Source organism: Cricetulus griseus, chromosome 8 (genome assembly GCF_003668045.3).
Source record: "Cricetulus griseus strain 17A/GY chromosome 8, alternate assembly CriGri-PICRH-1.0, whole genome shotgun sequence".
Lineage (NCBI taxonomy): Eukaryota > Metazoa > Chordata > Mammalia > Rodentia > Cricetidae > Cricetulus > Cricetulus griseus.
In genome coordinates, this window is record NC_048601.1 from 77572311 (window position 1) to 77592030 (window position 19720).

General features: G+C 41.7%; 1 protein-coding gene across 1 annotated transcript in view; it reads right to left on the bottom strand.

The window, feature by feature from the left end:
* Qrfpr (pyroglutamylated RFamide peptide receptor) overlaps nt 1-19087 on the bottom strand; it is a 66024-nt gene extending 46937 nt beyond the window's left edge. Inside the window, exon 1 of the mRNA XM_027430220.2 lies at nt 18751-19087. Coding sequence (XP_027286021.1) covers nt 18751-19087 — 337 coding nt within the window. The remainder of the gene's footprint in view (nt 1-18750) is intronic.
* Between the last annotated feature and the right edge of the window lie 633 nt (nt 19088-19720).

Consider the following 19720-nt stretch of genomic DNA (forward strand, 5'->3'; position numbering starts at 1 on the left):
CAACAAATCAAGCCTCCAGTTCTGGAAATGGATTACATCTAACCAACTGGTTGGTAAAAAGGGCCAAATTGGCATCCCCAAACAACCCAGACTATTGCCAACTCTAGGTTGCTCTCCACTAACTGATGGTAAGGCCCTATTGCTGAAGACAACACCTACACAACTCATGAAACATGGACAAGTTGAACTAATGCCTACTGTCTTAGCTAGGGTTTGTATTGCTCTGAAGAGGCACCATGACTAGAGCAACTCTTATAAAGAAAGCATTTTCCTGGGGCTGGCTTACCGTTTCAAAGGTTTAGTCCATTATCATCATGATGAGAAACTTGACAGGCAGCAGTCAGATATGGTGCTGAAGAAGGACCTGAGAGTCCCATATCTGGATTGGCAGGCAGCAGAGCAGGAAGTAAACTGGCTTGAGCTTCTGAGACCTCAAAGCCCACAACCAAATGACTCACTTCCTCCAACAAATCCACACCTGCTCCAAGACCACACCTCCTAATAGTGCCAATCCTTATGGGCCTATGAGGGGTCATTTTCTTTCAGTTTAACACACATTGGTAGAGCCTTCATTCCTACTGACTTATTTTCATAGAAAGGGACTTGTTTACTGAAAGTTTCTCAGCATGATATCAAAGGAGAAAGGTAAACACCAACCCAGATACAAACACTTTGATCTCTAATGGTGACCCTGCCTGCAAAATGTGCTAGAGAGCTAGTAGGGTACAAAGCTTGTAGGACTAACAAACCAATATCTGATTTGACTTAAGGCCAACTACATGGGCTAGAATCTGTATCCAACACTGCTTGGATGACCAAGAACCTGAGACTAGAAAACTAAATACTACTGTTCTGCTAAAGGAGTGTAGCAACAAATGACTCCTAATGACAATCTACTGTACTGATTTAGTGGATAGAAACAGAGGCACACAGCTGGTGCAGAAACTAAGAGACCTTGCAACATATATCTTAATCATTTCCCTCCCCTCACAGTTCAGAGAACCCTGTGGAAGATGAGGCAGAAAAACAATTGTAAGCACCATAGGGGATGGAGAATGCCAAGTGAACAAGACCTTCCAAATACATCAGGACACATATAAGCTCACAGTCTGTGGTAGCATGCCCAGAGCCTGCACGGGTCTGCACCAGATGAGGCCCCAAAGCTGAGAGGACAAGTGGACACAAGCCCACATTCTTAACTCAGAAGCTATCTCCAACCACTCACAAATTAAAATTTAGTTTTCTCCAATGGAGTCTCACTGCATTTTGTAGAGTCTCATTATACAAACCAGACCCCATGCCTAGTACTAGATAGCCAACGCAGAACAAACTCAATGGTATCTTTGGAGGCTTCTTATCTCATAATGCTTTGTTTAGGCATTGTTTTCTTCTTTCTCTCTTTTCTTTCTCACCCTACAGGTGTTTTGCTTATACACTGTGATTCCCTGTTTTGTGTTTTTAGAGGATATCTGTGCATGCCAGTGTGTGTGTGTCTGCATCTATATGTCTTTTTGTGTTTCTACTTTGGCTTTGTTTTCTGTTCGAATGTTTGTTTTATCCTACTCATGTTTGTTTGTTTTATTTTTCATTGTTGTTATTGTTACTTTAGATGCCTGTTTGTTTTCTAATGAGAGCAATAAAGGATGTGGAGTTTGCAATTGTTAATTATCTGGCTGTGCACAGGTGCAAGTTGAGACAGTCTCAATTTGCTGGGCTTAGGCTGGTGAGAGTGGCATCACATGGTGCCCTCTAGTGTTGCAATTAACGTCCAAGTATGAGATACTAGGACCCTGAGCCCAAGAGGCAACAGATCTTATTTGGAGCTAGAAATCAAGGTTGTAGCTGCTAACAATACTTGGTGATGCAGCTTGCTTGAATGCCTAGGTGTTGAGATTTGAGGCTCCTGGTAGCAGCCTATGTCACAGCTCTCTGCCTGAGACACTTGACATGGAGACTTGACAACACTCTACCCCTACATCTGGCTCTTACATTCACTCTGTCTCCTCTTACATAATGTCCTCTGAACCTTGCAGAGAGTGACAGAGATGTATCACTCATGGCTAGGCATTCAGCAATTACTAATTCATAGCACTTGCACAAGTTATGAGTCTCTTGAGCTATAATGTCCACTGCAATAAGAAGCTTCTCTATCCAAAGGTGACAACAGCTCTGTCTATGACCATAAAGCTAATTATTTAGAAGGCAGCTTGACAGAAGTATTCTGCCAATTTTCCAAATCAGCAGCAATGGCTTCCACAGTAGGGCCTGTGATCTCTTAGCTGTGGGATTTTTGATTAGGTTTCTAGCACCAGACATGAAATATCTCCTTTGTATAAGCCTTGCTTCCAATTAGAACATGGTTTCTTACTGTATAAGGTTTGTCACTATTGCCCCATGGACACATCATGCCTGATTGGTTACCAGTGTAGTATGCAGGGACCACACCTGAATTAGACTGCTGAAGACAGTTATCCTATATAGTACTCTCTGGCGATATGGGGGCTAATAAGAAAGAATAAAAATTCAAGCTCATTTCCAGCTTGATCTCTCCATGTCATGCAACCCAGGTATTTGGTATCTTCAATGATGGATTCTTACTACCTAGTTCTGGCAGGCAACCAACAGCAGGTTCAATTGCCAATAATATTTGTAGTATCCCAGAAGCCTCACTTAATATATTTATCAGTAGTATTCTTGATTTTTGTTTTTGTTTGCTTAATTTTTTTCCTTTTAAGCATTACTGGCATAGTATGTGTCCAATAATTAAAATCTCATACTCCATTTCTTTTTGTCCCTTCCACCCTTGAGTTGTTTCTTGGAATTATTCTTTTATGCTTGGCACATTCCCAATACACAAACATCAGTGTGTTTATTTATAGCTCAAGGGATCCCATACCTAAACACAAATGTTAAAGATAGTTGTACTATAAGATCAAATTGCCTACATATACTGACTGCAGCACAAGAGGGAACCTGTGACTTTATTAAGAGCTGGATACATATACCTGGCATTTCCAGAAACATGTCCTCAGTTCTCTAAGATCTGCATACTCAAATCTATGTCAGCATCTGCCTTATGCTATGGTGGCTTTTACTAGCACTCCAGTTTTCAGTGATCTTATGGTAGAATATATCTTGACATTTTGAACAACAATCAACATTGGGTATAACAATCTGCTACACAGTGGATGGTTTATGTGGTTTGGTGTCTTGAGTAATGACATCATGTCTTCCAGATTTGGTTGAATGAGAATCCACTGATTCCTAGATCCTCATATATTCTGGTGCCCACTTAGACCAAGCAGGCTGATACTTTCAATCCCTGGACAGGCAGGATCAGTCCCCAGCAGCATAGAGAAGTTATAGAAAATGGATCCTCAGCAATCAGCCATCTTTAAGATAAAGAGATCAGGATCTCAGAAGAGGAAGACAGTCAAAGTTATAGGGACATGGCAAGGAAATGAGTTCCTCATCCTGGAGTCTGCTGAATCAGTTGAAAGTCATGAATTCCAAGACAATTAACAGCACTTGCTGCAAAAGACAGCATATAAAGACAGGAGACACTTAAAATAAGACTTAAAGTAACAATAAATTATGCTTAACTATTAAACTTGTATGGCTTTCTCTTCCTCATTTTCCAGCTTAGATCCTCTGATTTTCTTGTTATCTCATAAAAAATTAATTTGTAGTAAAATACCAGTATTAAGCCTCCTGTTGCACTTTTATGATCCATGGTTTTATCATAAGATTACAGTCCTACCTAAGGCAGCTCTAGAGCCACCCTAAAATTTTGCTTATAGAAAAGGGAAAAAGATGTGGGGTAAAGTCCTTCAGAGACAATGTAATCCCCCAAAGCCCACAAATAACCACTTTTAAATCATTCAAGTATAACTGCCCTTTGAGAAGCCCACAACTGCTTTCTTGAGGGTGCCCTATTCTTTCTGAGAGCCTCTTTTTCTATTAACCACCCCCTCCTTAAATCTTCTTTAAACTTTATTCCTAATAAACTCCAAATCTTCTTCATCTTAACTTGTCCTGAAATTCCTTTTTGTGGTCAAGTGAAGAAGCAGCTTTAACCGAGTAGAGGTCTGTAAAGGCTAAAGGAACTCCTACAGTCTGCTGCCAGTAGTTCTGGGCTGTGCCTCCTGCTAAACTATCACCACCACATTTAATTTGCTACAGTCAACTGCGTTTGCTAACTCCCTTTTGGGGTTTGATTATGACCCAGTGCTTGCCAGCTTTATATCACTCAAACTGTTAGAGTCGAACAGATGCCTAAGATAATAGATAAAGGGTTGTTTGGGCTCATTTTGAAGCTTCTAGCCCATGAAGAATTGCCCCACCTTGATTTTGGGGTATATCAGCCCACTCAGCCCATTACATTGGGAATATATTGCAAAACAAATCTGCTTACCTCATGCCAGAAAATTAGCTACAGAGTAAGAAGGAGCTGAGCTCTCACTACCCATTCTAAGTCATGCTCTCAGTGGCCTAAGATCTCCCACTAGCTCCCACTTCAGACAGGTTCTAATATCTCCAAAGAGTGACAACCTAAGGACCAAGCCTTTAACACATGACTAGTGTTTTGGGGATATTTGAAGTTCAAATCTTAGCAAATATGTAGCAATGTGTATTCATAGTTAAAATTTTACATGAATATGCTCTGATGTTTTCTGTTATTAGACACTTCTTTTTTAAAAAAAAATGGCTAATGCTCATAATGCTCATCAAAAGACTTCCTAACTCCTTAACACATTATAACTCCTCGCTCTAAACTCTTTGATCCAGATTACTGATGTCTACCAGAACATCTTCAGAAGAATACACTCTGACAATGTCTCTTGAACACCAACCTGAGCACCTGCATAAAGGCTATAGAATGGAGAAAAAACACTCTGTCTCTTTAATTATAATTATGAGAAATGATAATTCTCTAAAATAAGCTGTAATTTTTCCCTTCAGAAGCTCATGTTCAAGTTCACGTTGATCATGAAGTACTGAGAAGGTGGAACAAATCTGACGATAGTATGTAAAAGTGGGGCCTTCCTAGGTGGTTACAATTCCATAAAGCCATCAGGGTAAGTTTCCATGACTGACTAGAGATAGCTTGAGGGAGACAGATCACAGAATACACACACACACACACATACACACACACACACACACAGAGAGAGAGAGAGAGAGAGAGAGAGAGAGAGAGAGAGAGAGAGAGAGAGAGAAAAATATCCCCTACAATACCATACTCATCTGGAGAATTTGTGAGGAAGAACACCATTTCCAAATGTAGGTCCTTGGGCCTTCAGGATGGCAAGCTAAATAAAATTATTTGCTGTGAACACCACTCAGTCCCACATCATGTAATAAAGGAAAAATGTGAGGTATACTTGAGACTTCTTACTTGCTCCCAAGAAGTGTCTTCTAAGCCCAAGTGTTTTTATAACCAAAGTTACTGGGCCACAAACTAGTGTTCAAGCCCCTTGACTATCTATGTGCTCTAATGGAGGCAAGATGGTTTCATCAAGAAGAGATCTTCCTTTCCTAATTGTCTTTTCTCTTTTGACTCCCTCCCCAAACACTTGTTATCTGAGGGGGAGAAATCCAATTCTTCTTGAGAGAAAGTAAGAGTGGAAAGTTATACAGTAACTGTGTTGTATAATCTCTCCTTCCTGTACTCCAGCAATCCTCCTGCCTTAACCTTTAGAGAAGCTAAGCACTTCTGCTAGGCACTACTGGGAGCAGAAAACACAATTTAAATAAGCATTAATACTTGATGACATGAGGTACTGATATGTTGGTGCTAGGACCACAGTTCTCATCTTAAGGGAATAGAGAGAGTTTATTCTGGAGTCATTTTGAGTGACCATGACCCAAGAACACAGATTTTGGCTACACCAAGTTCCATGTTCCAACATGGAAGCAGTTTTATGAAATTTCTATAGTTTATACAGGTGGTCATAGGAACCATGCACATTGAAATCCAAGGGCTGTGCTGAACTGGCCCCACCCTTCACTGGTCCTAAGACAGATGGCCTTGCCCCTTGCTTCACACTGCAGCAGGAGAGCTAGCCATGCCCATCATGAGAGAGCTGGCCCACCTCATGCAATAGAGATGGCCCTCTGCCTCACCACAGGTATGGGTGTGTTGGCCCCAATGACATGGGCCTAAGAGAGCTGGCTCTACCCCTCACCTGAGAGGTGTGGTCTCAGTGGCCTAAACTAAGCAACTCAGCTACCACCCAGACCCACAACCTGGGCCTTGAGTAGGTCCACCCTAACATCTATCCCATCTATATGACCTGCTGGAGTGCCTGAAGGGACTGGTCCTGTGGAACCATAGCTGCAGGATATCCGAAAGGAGTTTTGGTGAGGGTCTGGTGATGGTGGTGTGCTAGAGGTCAAAGGCCTTGATTTTTATTTATTTTATATTATATATTTGAATTACAACTAGACCAATGACTGATTACAATGAACATTTGCTGGTGGAACTGACTAGACAGAAGGGTATATATACCTCGTGACATACTACAGCTCCCAGTTCCACTAGAACAAATAAAGAGGGCTTGGAGAGATGGGAAAGATGGACTGAGATGGGAGTTTTGTTTGTTTTGTTTTAAAGTAATTTGGGGGGGTTCTTTTGGGAGAGATACTACAGACATGGAGGGACTGAGAGGTGAGTAGGGTTGGGATGTATGATGTGAAATTCCCAAAGAATCAATAAAAATTGTGTTATTAAAATAGATTTTGGTGAGAAACCAATTGAAAGCCCTGTAAATTTCCTTTCAATAAATAATTAAACAGTACAATTAATTTACATAGTGTTGTTCATTGAACCACATTTAGTTGAATTTAAATCGTGCTTTAGCAAATTCTTGAGGGCACAGTTTTACTCACCCTTCCATGAATAAAAGGGAAAGCAGAAGCTAGGAAATTTAATGAGACAGAATAAATCAAAAGAGTAGAAATTGGTGATAGAAAGCAGTCAACTTTAATAAGTAGTCCTCGGTTCACTCTAGAGGAGGACAAAAGTTGCATTGACAGCTGAGCCTAGAGGTGGTGAATTCTTTCTGCTGAGCTTCATGGAGCTGTTACCCTGAGTTCTACTTCAGTTTCCATGACAGCTATCTGCTTCTCACCTTATTTTCAAAAGACATTGGCCTCCTTCATGACTGTCACAAAATAAGCCATCATATGACATCAATTACTTGAAGTAAATTGAATTTTTTGTTCCTCATGACCCAATAAAGCCTGTACAAAATACAGGAAAAGTAGGTGCAATTTTATACGCCATCATGGAAATGAATACTGATCCCACAAAACCTTCAAATGTGATTATAATAGAAAATGATATTCATTAATTCATTCGAACTAGCTTCTAGGGTCTATGCTAAAAACTGTTCAATGGGCTTGTTAGATTAAACAGACCTGCTTCTGGCCTTGCAGTACTTATATGCTGGGGGTGGGGAGTGAAATGCAAACTAGAGAAGCAAATGATCACAAGGTCATAAAATTATCCACATGTGTTTTTCCTCAATACCAAAAATGTAAGTTTAATTTGAATTTTTAATGTGTTCACCAAATCAACCAGCTCCTTGCCAGCATCTTGCCAACTTACTATACTTTGTGATTGTACTACAATATAAATTTAAATGGAGTTTTATTTGGTTTCATTAAATTAAATGATTTTTTAACAGGGGCCATTGCTAGTTTCCAAGGCTTTGTTACTTTACCATTAAGAAAGTCTCAAAGTCTACTCATGTCTCTTCCTTAGAACCTACTGAGGAAGCCACTGCTTGAATCAGGCTCATCGTGATACTCAAATTAGTTTTTAATCCAATAAAATACCCACCATTAACAATAAATCCTTTATTGTTTCTGGATGTTGCAGTAAAGAAACTCTTTAAAATGAAGCATGTAGTACTACATACTAACTAGCACATGGTTACCTCTGTGTCTGTGTTAACACAAAGTTATACAGACATGTCCAAATGCTGGAATCCCTGCCTGAGCAGGGCCAAGAGAAGCTAGTCAACAGAAAGCCATTGCATGTAAGTTTCTAAGAATATGTAAATTCTTCATTTCAGGAATTTTTCTTCTAGATCCACAGCTAGCACCTGACTGCAAGAGGCAGAACAGCTACAGACAGCTTTCTAGTAAAGCCACTGTAGTTAAACTCCAATGAAACAGACTCTTTGGGTTCAAATCCTGCCATAAGCACTTACTTCCTGAGTGAGCATAGGCTATTTACTACAGGACAAAGAAAGAGCCGGCTACAAATTCCACCCTTCCTCTGTAGATTTGGCTACCTTTCTCATGAAGAAGCAGGGCAGGCTCCTCAGATCTCTTAATCTGCAACACAAATATGACTTTCTTTGTCACAAGATGACACTGTGAAACTTCTAATTCTGGGATGGAAGACACTGTGAAAGCCCTTGTGTTAGCCTCCTTGAAGTATCTCCACGAAAAGAACTCTGGGCTCTCCTGATGGAGGAAACCACCTGCGGCAGAGATGGCTTGTTCCTTGCTTAGGACATCTAACATATTTAGTGCCTAACAGGTCATTAGATGAATGTAGTATGGGGAGTGATATCAGAGAACCCCTATTTGGGCCAAGATGACAATGCTGACCTGCAGAATGTGAACAGTGGTTTCATTTACCACCCTACTTCTGAGTGGCTTATAGCACAGAACATATAATTGATAAAATAGTACATTTGGGCATCCTTTTCTTGCCTGTGAAATGAAGATAATTTACCTAGTACATGGGAAACTCTCCATGCAGAGCTGGTTATCCTTGTCACTCTTGTCATCCCCTCTGCTCTGAAGTTCACAGCATAGCCTGTGACTGTCCAGATCGAGAAAATCCATGTAGTGGGGAAAGCAGTCCAAACCATGGGACCAGTATTACTGTGTCACAGTACCCCTGGACCTGGTGGTCAAAGTGGCAAGACCTTATCTCCTTTCCTGGCCAAGAATCAGACAGCAAGGACGTTCACAGGAAAATAACGGTTTGTGCTCATAATGAAAAGAGACAGCGTTGTCATAAGTGACTAGTTGAATTAAAAGGCAGGGTAACAAGTCAGTAGGGTCACTTTATTCTGATCTGGTATGTCAACATTATCCCTAAAGTCTGGGGTGACTTGGAAAGCCACATGAGCCTTGCAGGTATTAATTATCAAAGCAGTGCCAGCCCCAGCAAAGACCCCACAGCCCACTCCATTACCCCTCCCTAGGGATCTGCCGCTGTCTCTACAGCAAATAAAAGCAGCACTGTGCTCTATTTTCTCAGTACAAACAACAAGTCTGGATCCATCTTATTTCATCAATGTCTAGAATCTAAAATGCAGCTAGAATTAGAACTGATTTTTCATTTCCTTCTGGAAGATCATCAGAACAGTCCCACTGTACATTAAGCTTTTATTTCCCTTAGTTACCACTCTCTCCTAAACCCACCCTTGTGCCCAGGCTCACCGCAACAGGCTCTGAACTTTCTCTGCTGAGTCCTGCTCTTTCTTTCTAGCACTGTGCACTGGGGAACCCTGACCACCAAAATCCCCCATCTCCTATCTCTTACTTGAACCCTTTCTTCCCTCTTTTACTAGTCCACAAGAACACCGCTTTCTCATACCTACAGTATACATGCAAAGTGCCGAATGCTTGTGTGATCCATACCGCAGTGATTATAGCTGAGACTGAGCAGAAGTACAAGGTATGATGAGGGAATTCTGGATGCCTGTGCTGCAGATCAGGTACAAGACTATGCCATCAAATAATTTTTTTTAAGTATTGATTTATTTTTGTGAATAGACTAAAGATTTTCCTCTATTTATTTATTTAGACAGTATCTCACCCAGAAATTGGGGATGGCCTCAAATTTGCATCAATCTTGCTGCCTTGGCCTCCCAAGTGCTTGAATTGTAAGCATGAGCCACCATACCTGGCTTTGAAAGAGATTTGTAGGTGAAAAATACAAATAACCCTTTAAGATTTACTTTCTGTTTTTAATTGAGTCTATGTATGTGTTTGTATGTGTGCATGTGCCACATGTGTGCAGGTACTCAGAGGCCAGAAGAGAGGGTTGGATCTCTTGAAGCTAGAGTTACGGTGAGCCATGACTGTGAGCGGCCCAACATGGTTGCTTGGAGCTCAATTCCTGCCCTCTGTAAGAACAAGTAGACACTAGCAACTGAGCAATCTCTCCAGCTCCGAGGTGTAACTCTTACAGGCTTGTGAAAATCAAGCTGGAATCCTAAGAACTGGATAGGTACTAATATGTTTTGCTAAAATTCAGCAAGTTGTACAACTTACTTCTTTGCCATATAATTCTTCTGCAGCTTCATCTAACACTGCAGGAGCAGTATCGGGCATTATCATATGACTCTTCTCTGCTTTGTCTTCTAATTGGGGATGATTTAAGTCAAGACATTTATTGTCGACTCTGGTTGATACAGCAACTAATGAATGGGGGAATAGAATTGTCAGCAAAGGCTGTGTGATTCCACAGGACACATTTGTTTTCCTACACCACACCATCTTTGTCTTTCTCCCAGGAAAGATGCAGACACACTATCTTTTCAGATTTCCATTACACAATGACTTACAGTTTCATTGCTATGAGAAAAAATGCCTTATAAACTCAGTTACAGGAAGAATGAACAAATTCTATTTTAATTTTAGTTTGGAAAAATCTAATTAAAGAGGAAGCTTGTACCTGAGCACTTCAGTACTAATCACTGGGGACCAGCAGTCTTCAGATGTGAACAGATGTGATCACAGCTTCTGCTGCATCTTTCTTGGCACCACAACCTGAAAGGGAACTGGCCAAAGAAGGTATTAACTTCATCCACCATGATGCCTCAGCAGAGTAGGCAGTCAAGAAAACTGTCCATCACAGAGGACATAAACATAAAAGGAATGGCAGAGAGTGATGTCTATTCCAGACCCGAAGAGCTTGATAGGGTCCCATCTTGATCTCAAATAGCCTACTTTGGAACTTAGGCTATGAAGAAGAACATCAAAAAATAAAGACAGTGTATTCAAAGATCGTAGAGCCCCATCAATTGAATTAATCCCCACAGATGCACGTGACAATTGGACTGCCCTACACATCCTCCTCCTCCAGAAAAACTTCTTGTCCAGCAGCCAAGCACTCCCCAGAAGTTTCGTGGCTGAGCGATCACACATGTCTCCACTGCAGCTGTTAGCTTGGCTTGCACACTTGCCATCCATATAGTCATTTAATGTGATGAGCCCACATTCATGAAATCACCTAGATTCAGGGAGTTTATTGCTTATACAGAAAGAATAAGTAATATCTGCACGGTATCAGCTCTTTGTGTTCCTGATCTCAGACAAAGACAATAAACCTGAAGGTCAAGATGACCAGTAACATAGTCCATGATTCACTCTGCTGGAGCGGAGCATACTGAAGCCAAGTATCCCATACTCTTGCACAGCCTGTACTGAGGGGAGAAGTTCTTAGATCAACTTAACCCAAAGTGGGGAGATGGCTGGAAACAGTTTGCCACAAGAAAGGGATAAGAAACCATCTTGGGTAGTGTCTTTCTCCAGGGGGGGTATCGCTAGGAATTCTGTGAAGACTCAGGTTGAATGGCAAAGCCTGTTAGTCTGGATGAACACATGTTAAGTCGTCCAGAGTGCCACAGCAAAGACACCCTGCCTACTCTATCTATTCTACCCAAGTTACTCAGGTAGGAGTGAGCCAAGCCCTCCCCACCATCCCTCCTGCAGCTCATCACCATCAGAGAACGCAGGAGTGATATCTGAAAATAGGGCCCCATAGTTTGGGCCACAAATTCAGTATACAAGGAAATCTTTGAGGCGTTATCATTGCTGAGTTTTCCTATGATGCAACTGTAACTACTATTGACCCAAGTTGAGAGGTTCTCCCAAATATAACCTGTGGCAGCAGTGGTGGCTGCTGCTGCTGCCCTTCTATCTCTCAGAAAAACGTAGTGTTCTCTTGGCTGATAGTGCCATTTTCTTTCCAAATGTGTACCGAACTGATGCTAGCAAACGCACCCAGAGGCTCACCAGATGACACATCCTCACTTCCCATCCAGAGTCACTCCTGAGGGTGTCTTTTGATTTTTTCATTTTTTAATACTTCTCTAAAAATGAGACTGGACTGCTTTCCAACAGTTACCAGCACTCTCATTGCTAGATTTAAAAAGAAAAACCTATAGTACTCCTGACATTACAACAATTTCACCATATGTAAATTTCTGAAATATAGAAAGAGGGCACTTGTAACCAATATAATTGATGCTTTGTAATCCCTAACTCAGTAATAAAGCTGGAAAAGTCTCAGACTCTCTCTCTTAATGGGTTATTCATTAATGCCACTTACTTAATAAGCATCAACTTTTTAAACAAACTTTGACATTCATTGTCATACAATTTCTAAACACTAACCTGATGCAGGACACTGTGCTCTAACTCTTTCTTTTCCCCTCTCCTCCCTCCCTCCCTTTTAGTGAAATCCCTTTACATATGTCACATAAAGGCACATGCAAGGCTCTGCTTGGTAACAAGAGAGGCAGGTGCTGTTCTGATGAAGCCTGGGGGTCATCCTTCTTCACCATTCACCTATAGTAGTAGCTGTGGCTGTGAGTAAAATAGACTGGACATCTTTGATATGAGGTGTGTGCTTGTTTATAATGAAGTCATGTTCTCCAGAAAGGGAAATAATGATTCTACTTGTGTGTTTAGAATTCCAACCTGTCTATGTGAGCACACTTATGTGTGTATGTGTGTAGGGGGGTATACAGCATATGGTGTGTGCATATGATATACATGTGGTGTTGTGGTATATTTGTGCATGTGTATATAGGAATATGCTCACTCACCGATGTATGTTATGTGTGGAGGACAGAGACAGAGTTGAGTACTCCAAAGTCATCTTGAAAGACCACAAAAAATGATACAACTGCATGCAATGCCATTGCCATGAATCTTTGCTGGGTTTCTTTTACATACTACTTTCTGAATTTTACAAGCAGTTTTAAGTTCTATTCCTTAAGTAAATTAAAATCAAAACCTCCCTGGTACATGCGGACAGGACCGTGCTATTTAAAGCCACCACAGCCACCATTTCTTTATTTTAACTGTGTTTGTGCCATCGGTATCTACACTGCCTCCATGGTTCTCAGTCTTAGCTGTAAATTATAATGGTTTCAGATCTCTGGAACTTTGGAAAGCATGATAGCAATACTCACAATCAAACCACTTAGTTTAGCATCTTTAGGGGTGGGAACTAGGTATCTTTATCTTGTAAAACTCAAGGAGTTCTATGTGTTGTCAAGATTAGGAACATTCCTTGAGTGGGGATTCTCAGATCAGCCAAAGGGAAATTTAATATTCTACCTATGCTTTCCCTGCAAGCACCTTTCAAACAGAGACCATCTGGGATATGCGCTCCCTTGAGTTTGCCACCATCAATTAGGACATTTTTGGAACATCTACTTTTTGATTATCTGTTTTGTAAAATTGCTTTAGTTGATTTTCCAGTTCCCATAAAAAATTACGGTTATTTTCCATACAAGATTATGGGGGGAGCCATTGAGCTCTGTGTGTTCAGATGATTGCACAGCCCCTGGTCTGCATTGCAACCATGGTAGGATGAAATGGCCACAGGGCACTGTGGCTCCTCCCAAGTACTCCCATTTCAGCTCATCAATGTCTAGAACATAAAATGTAGTTGGATTTAGAACTGATTTCCTTCTGAAAGATCTTCAGAACAGTTCCACTGTGCCTTAAGCTTTTATATCCCTTAGTTACTTCTCTCTCCTAGACCCACCCCTGTCTCCTGTCTCACTACATCAGGCTCTGAACATTCTCTGCTGATCCTGCTCCTTACTTTCCAGCACTGTGCTTTGGGGACCCTGACTGCCACAAATCCTCCATCTCCTATCTCTTACTTGAACACTTTCTTCCCCTTCTTACCAGTCCACAAGAACACTGCTTTCTCATACCTACAGAATACATGTAAAGTACAGAATGCTTGTGTAGTCCATGCTGCAGTGATTATAGCTGAGACTGGGAAGAAGTACAAGGTATGATGAGGGAATTCTGGGTGCTGAGAGGATATCTTGGTGTAAATGCCTCTGCTGCACATCAGGTGCAAGACTACTCCTTAGGGAATGACTAGCACTGAGTCAACAGTCTGTCAGATCTAAGGTCTGGCATTAGCCTCTACACAGAAATGAATCATGAAGAAGAGCTGGCACACTGCTTCCATGCCATGCATTAAGACAAAGGGGTTAAAAATAAAAAGGTATAGAAATGCGAAGGGAATAAATGGAATATGGAAGTTAATAAAAACTAGAGAAAGAAGATCTGGTATACTGTTCAGAGCAAAAGCAATTCTTCTGAATTTAGCTAGAAACAAAATGTGTTTGGTTGGGGATGGTAGAGGGATCCCTAACACAGTGTAAAGCAAGATAGAAAATGAAAGAAGAGATGATATGAGGAGTCTCAAGATAAGGACGGATGAATGTGAAGTCCTAAGACAGTTACAGGTCAATTCAGCCCTGGCATCTGACCAAACAGATCCAAAGGAAGCACACAGAACATCCCAGACCCATTTCTGTCCACCCAAATCCTAATATCAGGACATTTAAAACAAATAAACATGTACTGTTGAAGGTACCCAGAGCAGAAAAGCTCTACTCCTGCTAGCTCTGAGCATTCCTAGGGAGGGGATGAATGAGCCAAAGACAACAGCTAGGGAAGCGGATTGATAAAGAGGATTGCACACCAGCCCACCTTCTATTGAACAGTAAATGTAACTTCTGGAAATCCAGTGCATCATCTAAGGAATGAAATTCAGGCAAATAAAGTCATATTTATATGTATACTGACTCGGCCGTCGTTGGTGGTAATAATGTCTTTGCTCTGTGATTTGATACAAGAGTCAGCCTGGTGTTTTCATTTCTTTGGCTCTTTGTTTCACAGGCCTAATTTGTAGTTGATTTCTATCGTGTAAATACTCCTAGCAGGGATCATTTTAGGCCCCCAACAAGATATCCTGGCACAATCCCTGGGTACTTGTTGGGTAACATAGACTCCAAAGGTCAGAGAAAGCTGAATCTCAGTTGAGAGTTACTGTCTGGACTTGGGTTGACACAGGCAATATCCAGGAGCCCAAAAGGAGAGTCTCTATGAAGGCAGGTCTGAGAATAACTGCTTACAGGGGTGCTTACTAGACTTCCAGGGGCATACTTATCACCTGAGGGGCTTGGTAAAACACTTAGTAAGTGCTGCAGTCTCTAAGAGGGGACATGTGCTCCTTAGTTCTTTGTCACCTTGACACAAGTGAAAGCCGTCTGATATGAAGAAACCTTGATTGAGAAAATGCTTTTATCAGATCACATGCAGGCAAGTCTGTGTGGCATCTTCTTAATTAGACTGATATGAGGGATCTACCTAGGGACAGTACCAATCCTGAGAAGGTGCTCTTAGGCCATATAAGCAAACAGAGAGCAACCTACTAGTAAACAAACAGTAGTCCTTTATGCTCTCCACTTCAGTTCCTTCCTCCAAGCTCTTGCCTTGTGCTCTTTTCCTGACTCCCTTTATGGTGAATGTGACTCAGATGTGTAAGACAAAGCCTTTCCTCCCCAAGTTGCTTATGGTCATGGTGTTTTATCCCAGCAATGGAAGGCAAGCTAGGATAGGAGAGGAGTGAACTAGAAGGAAAGACAATCATTCACAGGTTACTGCTGTCAAAAAATATCTATAAGAGAGTCTTAGGAAATTCATAACTTAGCTGGGCGTTGGTGGCGCATGCCTTTAATCCCAGCACTCCGGAGGCAGAGCAGGTGGATCTCTGTGAGTTTGAGGCCAGCCTGATCTCCAAAGAGAGTGCCAGGACAGGCTCCAAAGCTACACAGAGAAACCCTGTCTCGAAAAACCAAAAAAAAAAAAAAAAAAAGAAAGAAAGAAAAGAAAATTCATAAAGCATGTGGGTTAGGTAAGGCCAAAGCTATACAGGTGTTTTAGTTTACCCAAATGCATTTTACTCCTCAAATCTGAGTGAGGTGCCAGTATTATGAAAATCTATGTTCATGACTTCTCTTAGGGAAGGAAAAAGGAAGAGAAATGGCAATAGTGATTATATTAGAAAATGTGACATCCTGGCCCACAGCTCTGGAGGAGGCTATGTCACCCTTCCAGGAAGCAGCCTTTCTCCTGCCACTGTCTGTCTCACTTCATCCCTTGACGCATTTGAGAGGTTTTATATTTTAGGCTTTTACATAACATATTTTCCTCCCCAGGTACTGTAGCCTTCTTTTCTTATTTCCTACATTTTTCCACACATTGGCTGTGTATTCCTGAAATGGTGTTCTTAAAAGATGAGAACATTTTCTCCCCCAAACTATGGACTGACCATGTTCCTACCGCATAGCCCATCCTCCTCTGTGGAAAATAACCTAAATCATTCTTCAAGACCCAGCTCAAATGGCATAGTCAAGGAAAGCCTTCCCAACTCCCCCACGCTCCAAGAGCAGACTGATCTTCTAAATACTAACTACTGTCTTGGCTCACTTGGGGTATATTCTATTCTCTGAGGCTCCACAAGGGTCTAGATAAGCTTTATTTGTTTTTATATTATCAAGGAAATATAGTTTGCCATATAGCAGATTCTCAATCACTTTATCAAATTAATAAATTAGGAATTAATTTTTGGCTCTTATTACATTACCTTTGATTGTCTTTTGTTAATTTGTCAAAGGAATTTTGCAATACTATGCTAACCTAAAATATGCAAGTTACTTCTCTTTCACATCCTTGACCAGTCCCTCTGTAGGCCATTTCTTCTACTCTCAAGTTTTGTTGTTGGTCACTCAATATATGGAATATTATTTATTCCATAAGTCTTGTCCTGGATAAATAAGGAGAGGTCACTTATAATTAAATACTTCTTAATAACTTGTACTTCCATGACATGACCACTTGATTGTTTTGTTTCTGCTTTTTGAGACAATTTCACCGTGCCACCCAGACTGTCTACCTCCCTCAGTCTTGGGATTAGAAGTGTGTGACACCATACCTGGGATAAGCACCTTTTCCAAACTACTTTTGCTAACATTTATTCTTCCACCATCCCTATAAAATATAAGAGCAACATATGACCTTTGGTTAGTATTTAGATGCTAAAGTGACATGTCCTTCCCCCAAGTAGGAAGAGGGGGAAGCAGAAAGCTTGAGAGAACAGTCAGCTCTGACCTGTGACCTTTTAGGGGAGATCTGTGGCCTTCCTGAGCATCATCCCTCAACGGGACTTGAAGTATATCTGTCTCAGTCTACTTGAAAACTTCTCCAAACTTTAGCATATTATTTAAAAACTGGGGCCCAGACATGTTCAGTTAGCCAATGTTAGAGGCAAAGTAGTAACTGCTCCCTCATTAGTCAGCAAAGATGCTTGCTGCTTGTGTTCACTGTCACAATGACAATATAACTACTACCCAGTAGAACAAACATGTTCCTAAATATGTGTATGAGCAGGAAAAGTAGTAGCTCTATAACTTCTTCTCAAAAAGCACATTCTATTTGACAATAATGATTTCTCCTATTAATTTGATGCAATTAGCTGTGCTGGGTAACTCTAGGATGCTCAAATATAATTGTTTTATCAGAGAACACAAGAAGTTTCTAATCTACAATCAATTTACAAAGATCTAGACCCTGGAACACCTTCAACCCAATGCTATGTACTCATTGTTTGATGCCTTCTAGAAAATACATCATAGGTGAAATGACAGCAATTTAGTATCCACATCCCCAACAATAAATGCAACTCAAATTAATAAAAATCACAACTGATGAAATTATTCTCTGGTATCCCCTACAGGTAGGTAAGGAGAGATAAAGACAGGCTCCCTGTGTTTAAAGAAATTAGTCCAGGAGCAAAAGTGACAGTATGAGAAGTCACAATGATCCATTTCTCACGCATTCACAACCACTTTCTGAGAATTTTAAGGCACCTGCAGGATACAGGCACTCATGAAAGCAAGGCAGAAATAGCACTTCCTGTCCAAGGTGGCCTGGAAGCTGTGGGGAGAACATTGTTAAAGGTCTTTGGAGGCCCCAGTGTCCTACTGTCCTTAGATTGCAACCACGGCTCCTGTCTCTTTATGGTTTCTGTGCTATCTCTACCCCTTGATCTAATGAAGGGCAATTCCACGTGTCCTTTAAGTCAAGAGGGGACATGTATGTTGTTCCTTCTCTCTTTATAAATCCATGAATACAAATACTGGAAAGAACTAAGACAAGACCTTTTTCTGAAGTGCATATTTATTGTGAACAGTTTTAAGTCTGTGTGTTCGTGAATATGTTCAAGAACCTCTCTAGAAGCCACATAAGCAACTGGAAGAAAGCCTGGAAGTTGGGGAAAAGGAGAAAAATATTATCACCTTTGGGCTTTTTTTTATTATTTGAAAGATTATTCTAAAATTTTAATGGTTTATTTTAAACAGTGTGTGTGTGTGTGTGTGTGTGTGTGTGTGTGTGATTATAGGGAGGAGCTGAAATGAAGAATCACCCCCTTGGACTGCACTTAAAGTCTTACCTCAAACAATGTATGTATGGGACAAGAAGGTATGCTGGCCCCAACAGAAGCAACAAATGTCTCCTCAGCAAGTAAGCCCTGCAGGGAAGTTCCAAGAATTCAGGGATTTTCTTGATGAAGAAACAAAAGGCAGTCAGAAAGGGGAACAAGGACCTCCTTACCCCCCAGCCAGGTGTCAGAGACGTTCTGGAGCATGGTGACAGGGATGCAGAAGAATACGATGAGCAGGTCGCTGAGCGCCAGGGAGCAGATGAAGATGTTGGTGACTGTGCGCATAGCCTTGCTGCGGGTCACCACATAGACCACCAGGGCGTTGCCGAAGAGCGCCAGGGCGAAGATGAGCAGGCCGGCAAGCAGGAGGGCCAGCCTAGCGCGCGCGGGCAGCTGCGGGGTGAGGACCAGTGGTCGCAGCCCATAGCGAGCGATGAACTGTGCGCGCGTCAGGTTGTGCAGCCGCAGCAGCGCAGAGAGCTGCTCGGCAGTCAAGTTCCACTGCATGCTGGGCTCCACAGACGCGGCGACCACGCGTGGAGCCACCCGAGGCCGGGGAGGCACAGGAGAGAAGCGACGCCCGGTGCGAGCCGCACGAGAGAAGCTGGCAGTGACCAAGGCAAAGTCTGCCCACCAAACAGTTGGCAGTTCTAAGAAAGTTCCCAGCCTGGCGCTGGGGTCCTCAGAAACTGCAGAAACCTTATAGAGCTTCCTGAGGCGCGGTGCCTCTTGGTCCCTAGTTTTCTGGATCCTAGTAGAGCTGAACCCCGCCCCTCTGCATACTCCCTAGCCCCTAGAGGGCTGTCTCCTTTGCAAAGCAACCATCATACAGCATCCTTCCTTGTCAAGAGCCACCCTGTTCCCTGCTGTAGAGATTATGAAAGCCCCTTGGTTCTGCTCTTGTGCAATCATGGATGGGCCACAACTACCCATGGCAAAACGGGGTTAAGCATTTTCTGCATTGAAATAGTAATTACAGAAGAGAGGCTGCAGTCATAAAAAGAGGATCTCGGACACATGCTCAGTTTTCTTTCTCTGTCTTGTCTTCAACTATGTTTAGTACAATACAAACTCAAAAATTTTGGGGTTGCAGTACAAACCCAGAAACTTATTGTAAAACATTTGGGTTGTCTCCAGCTT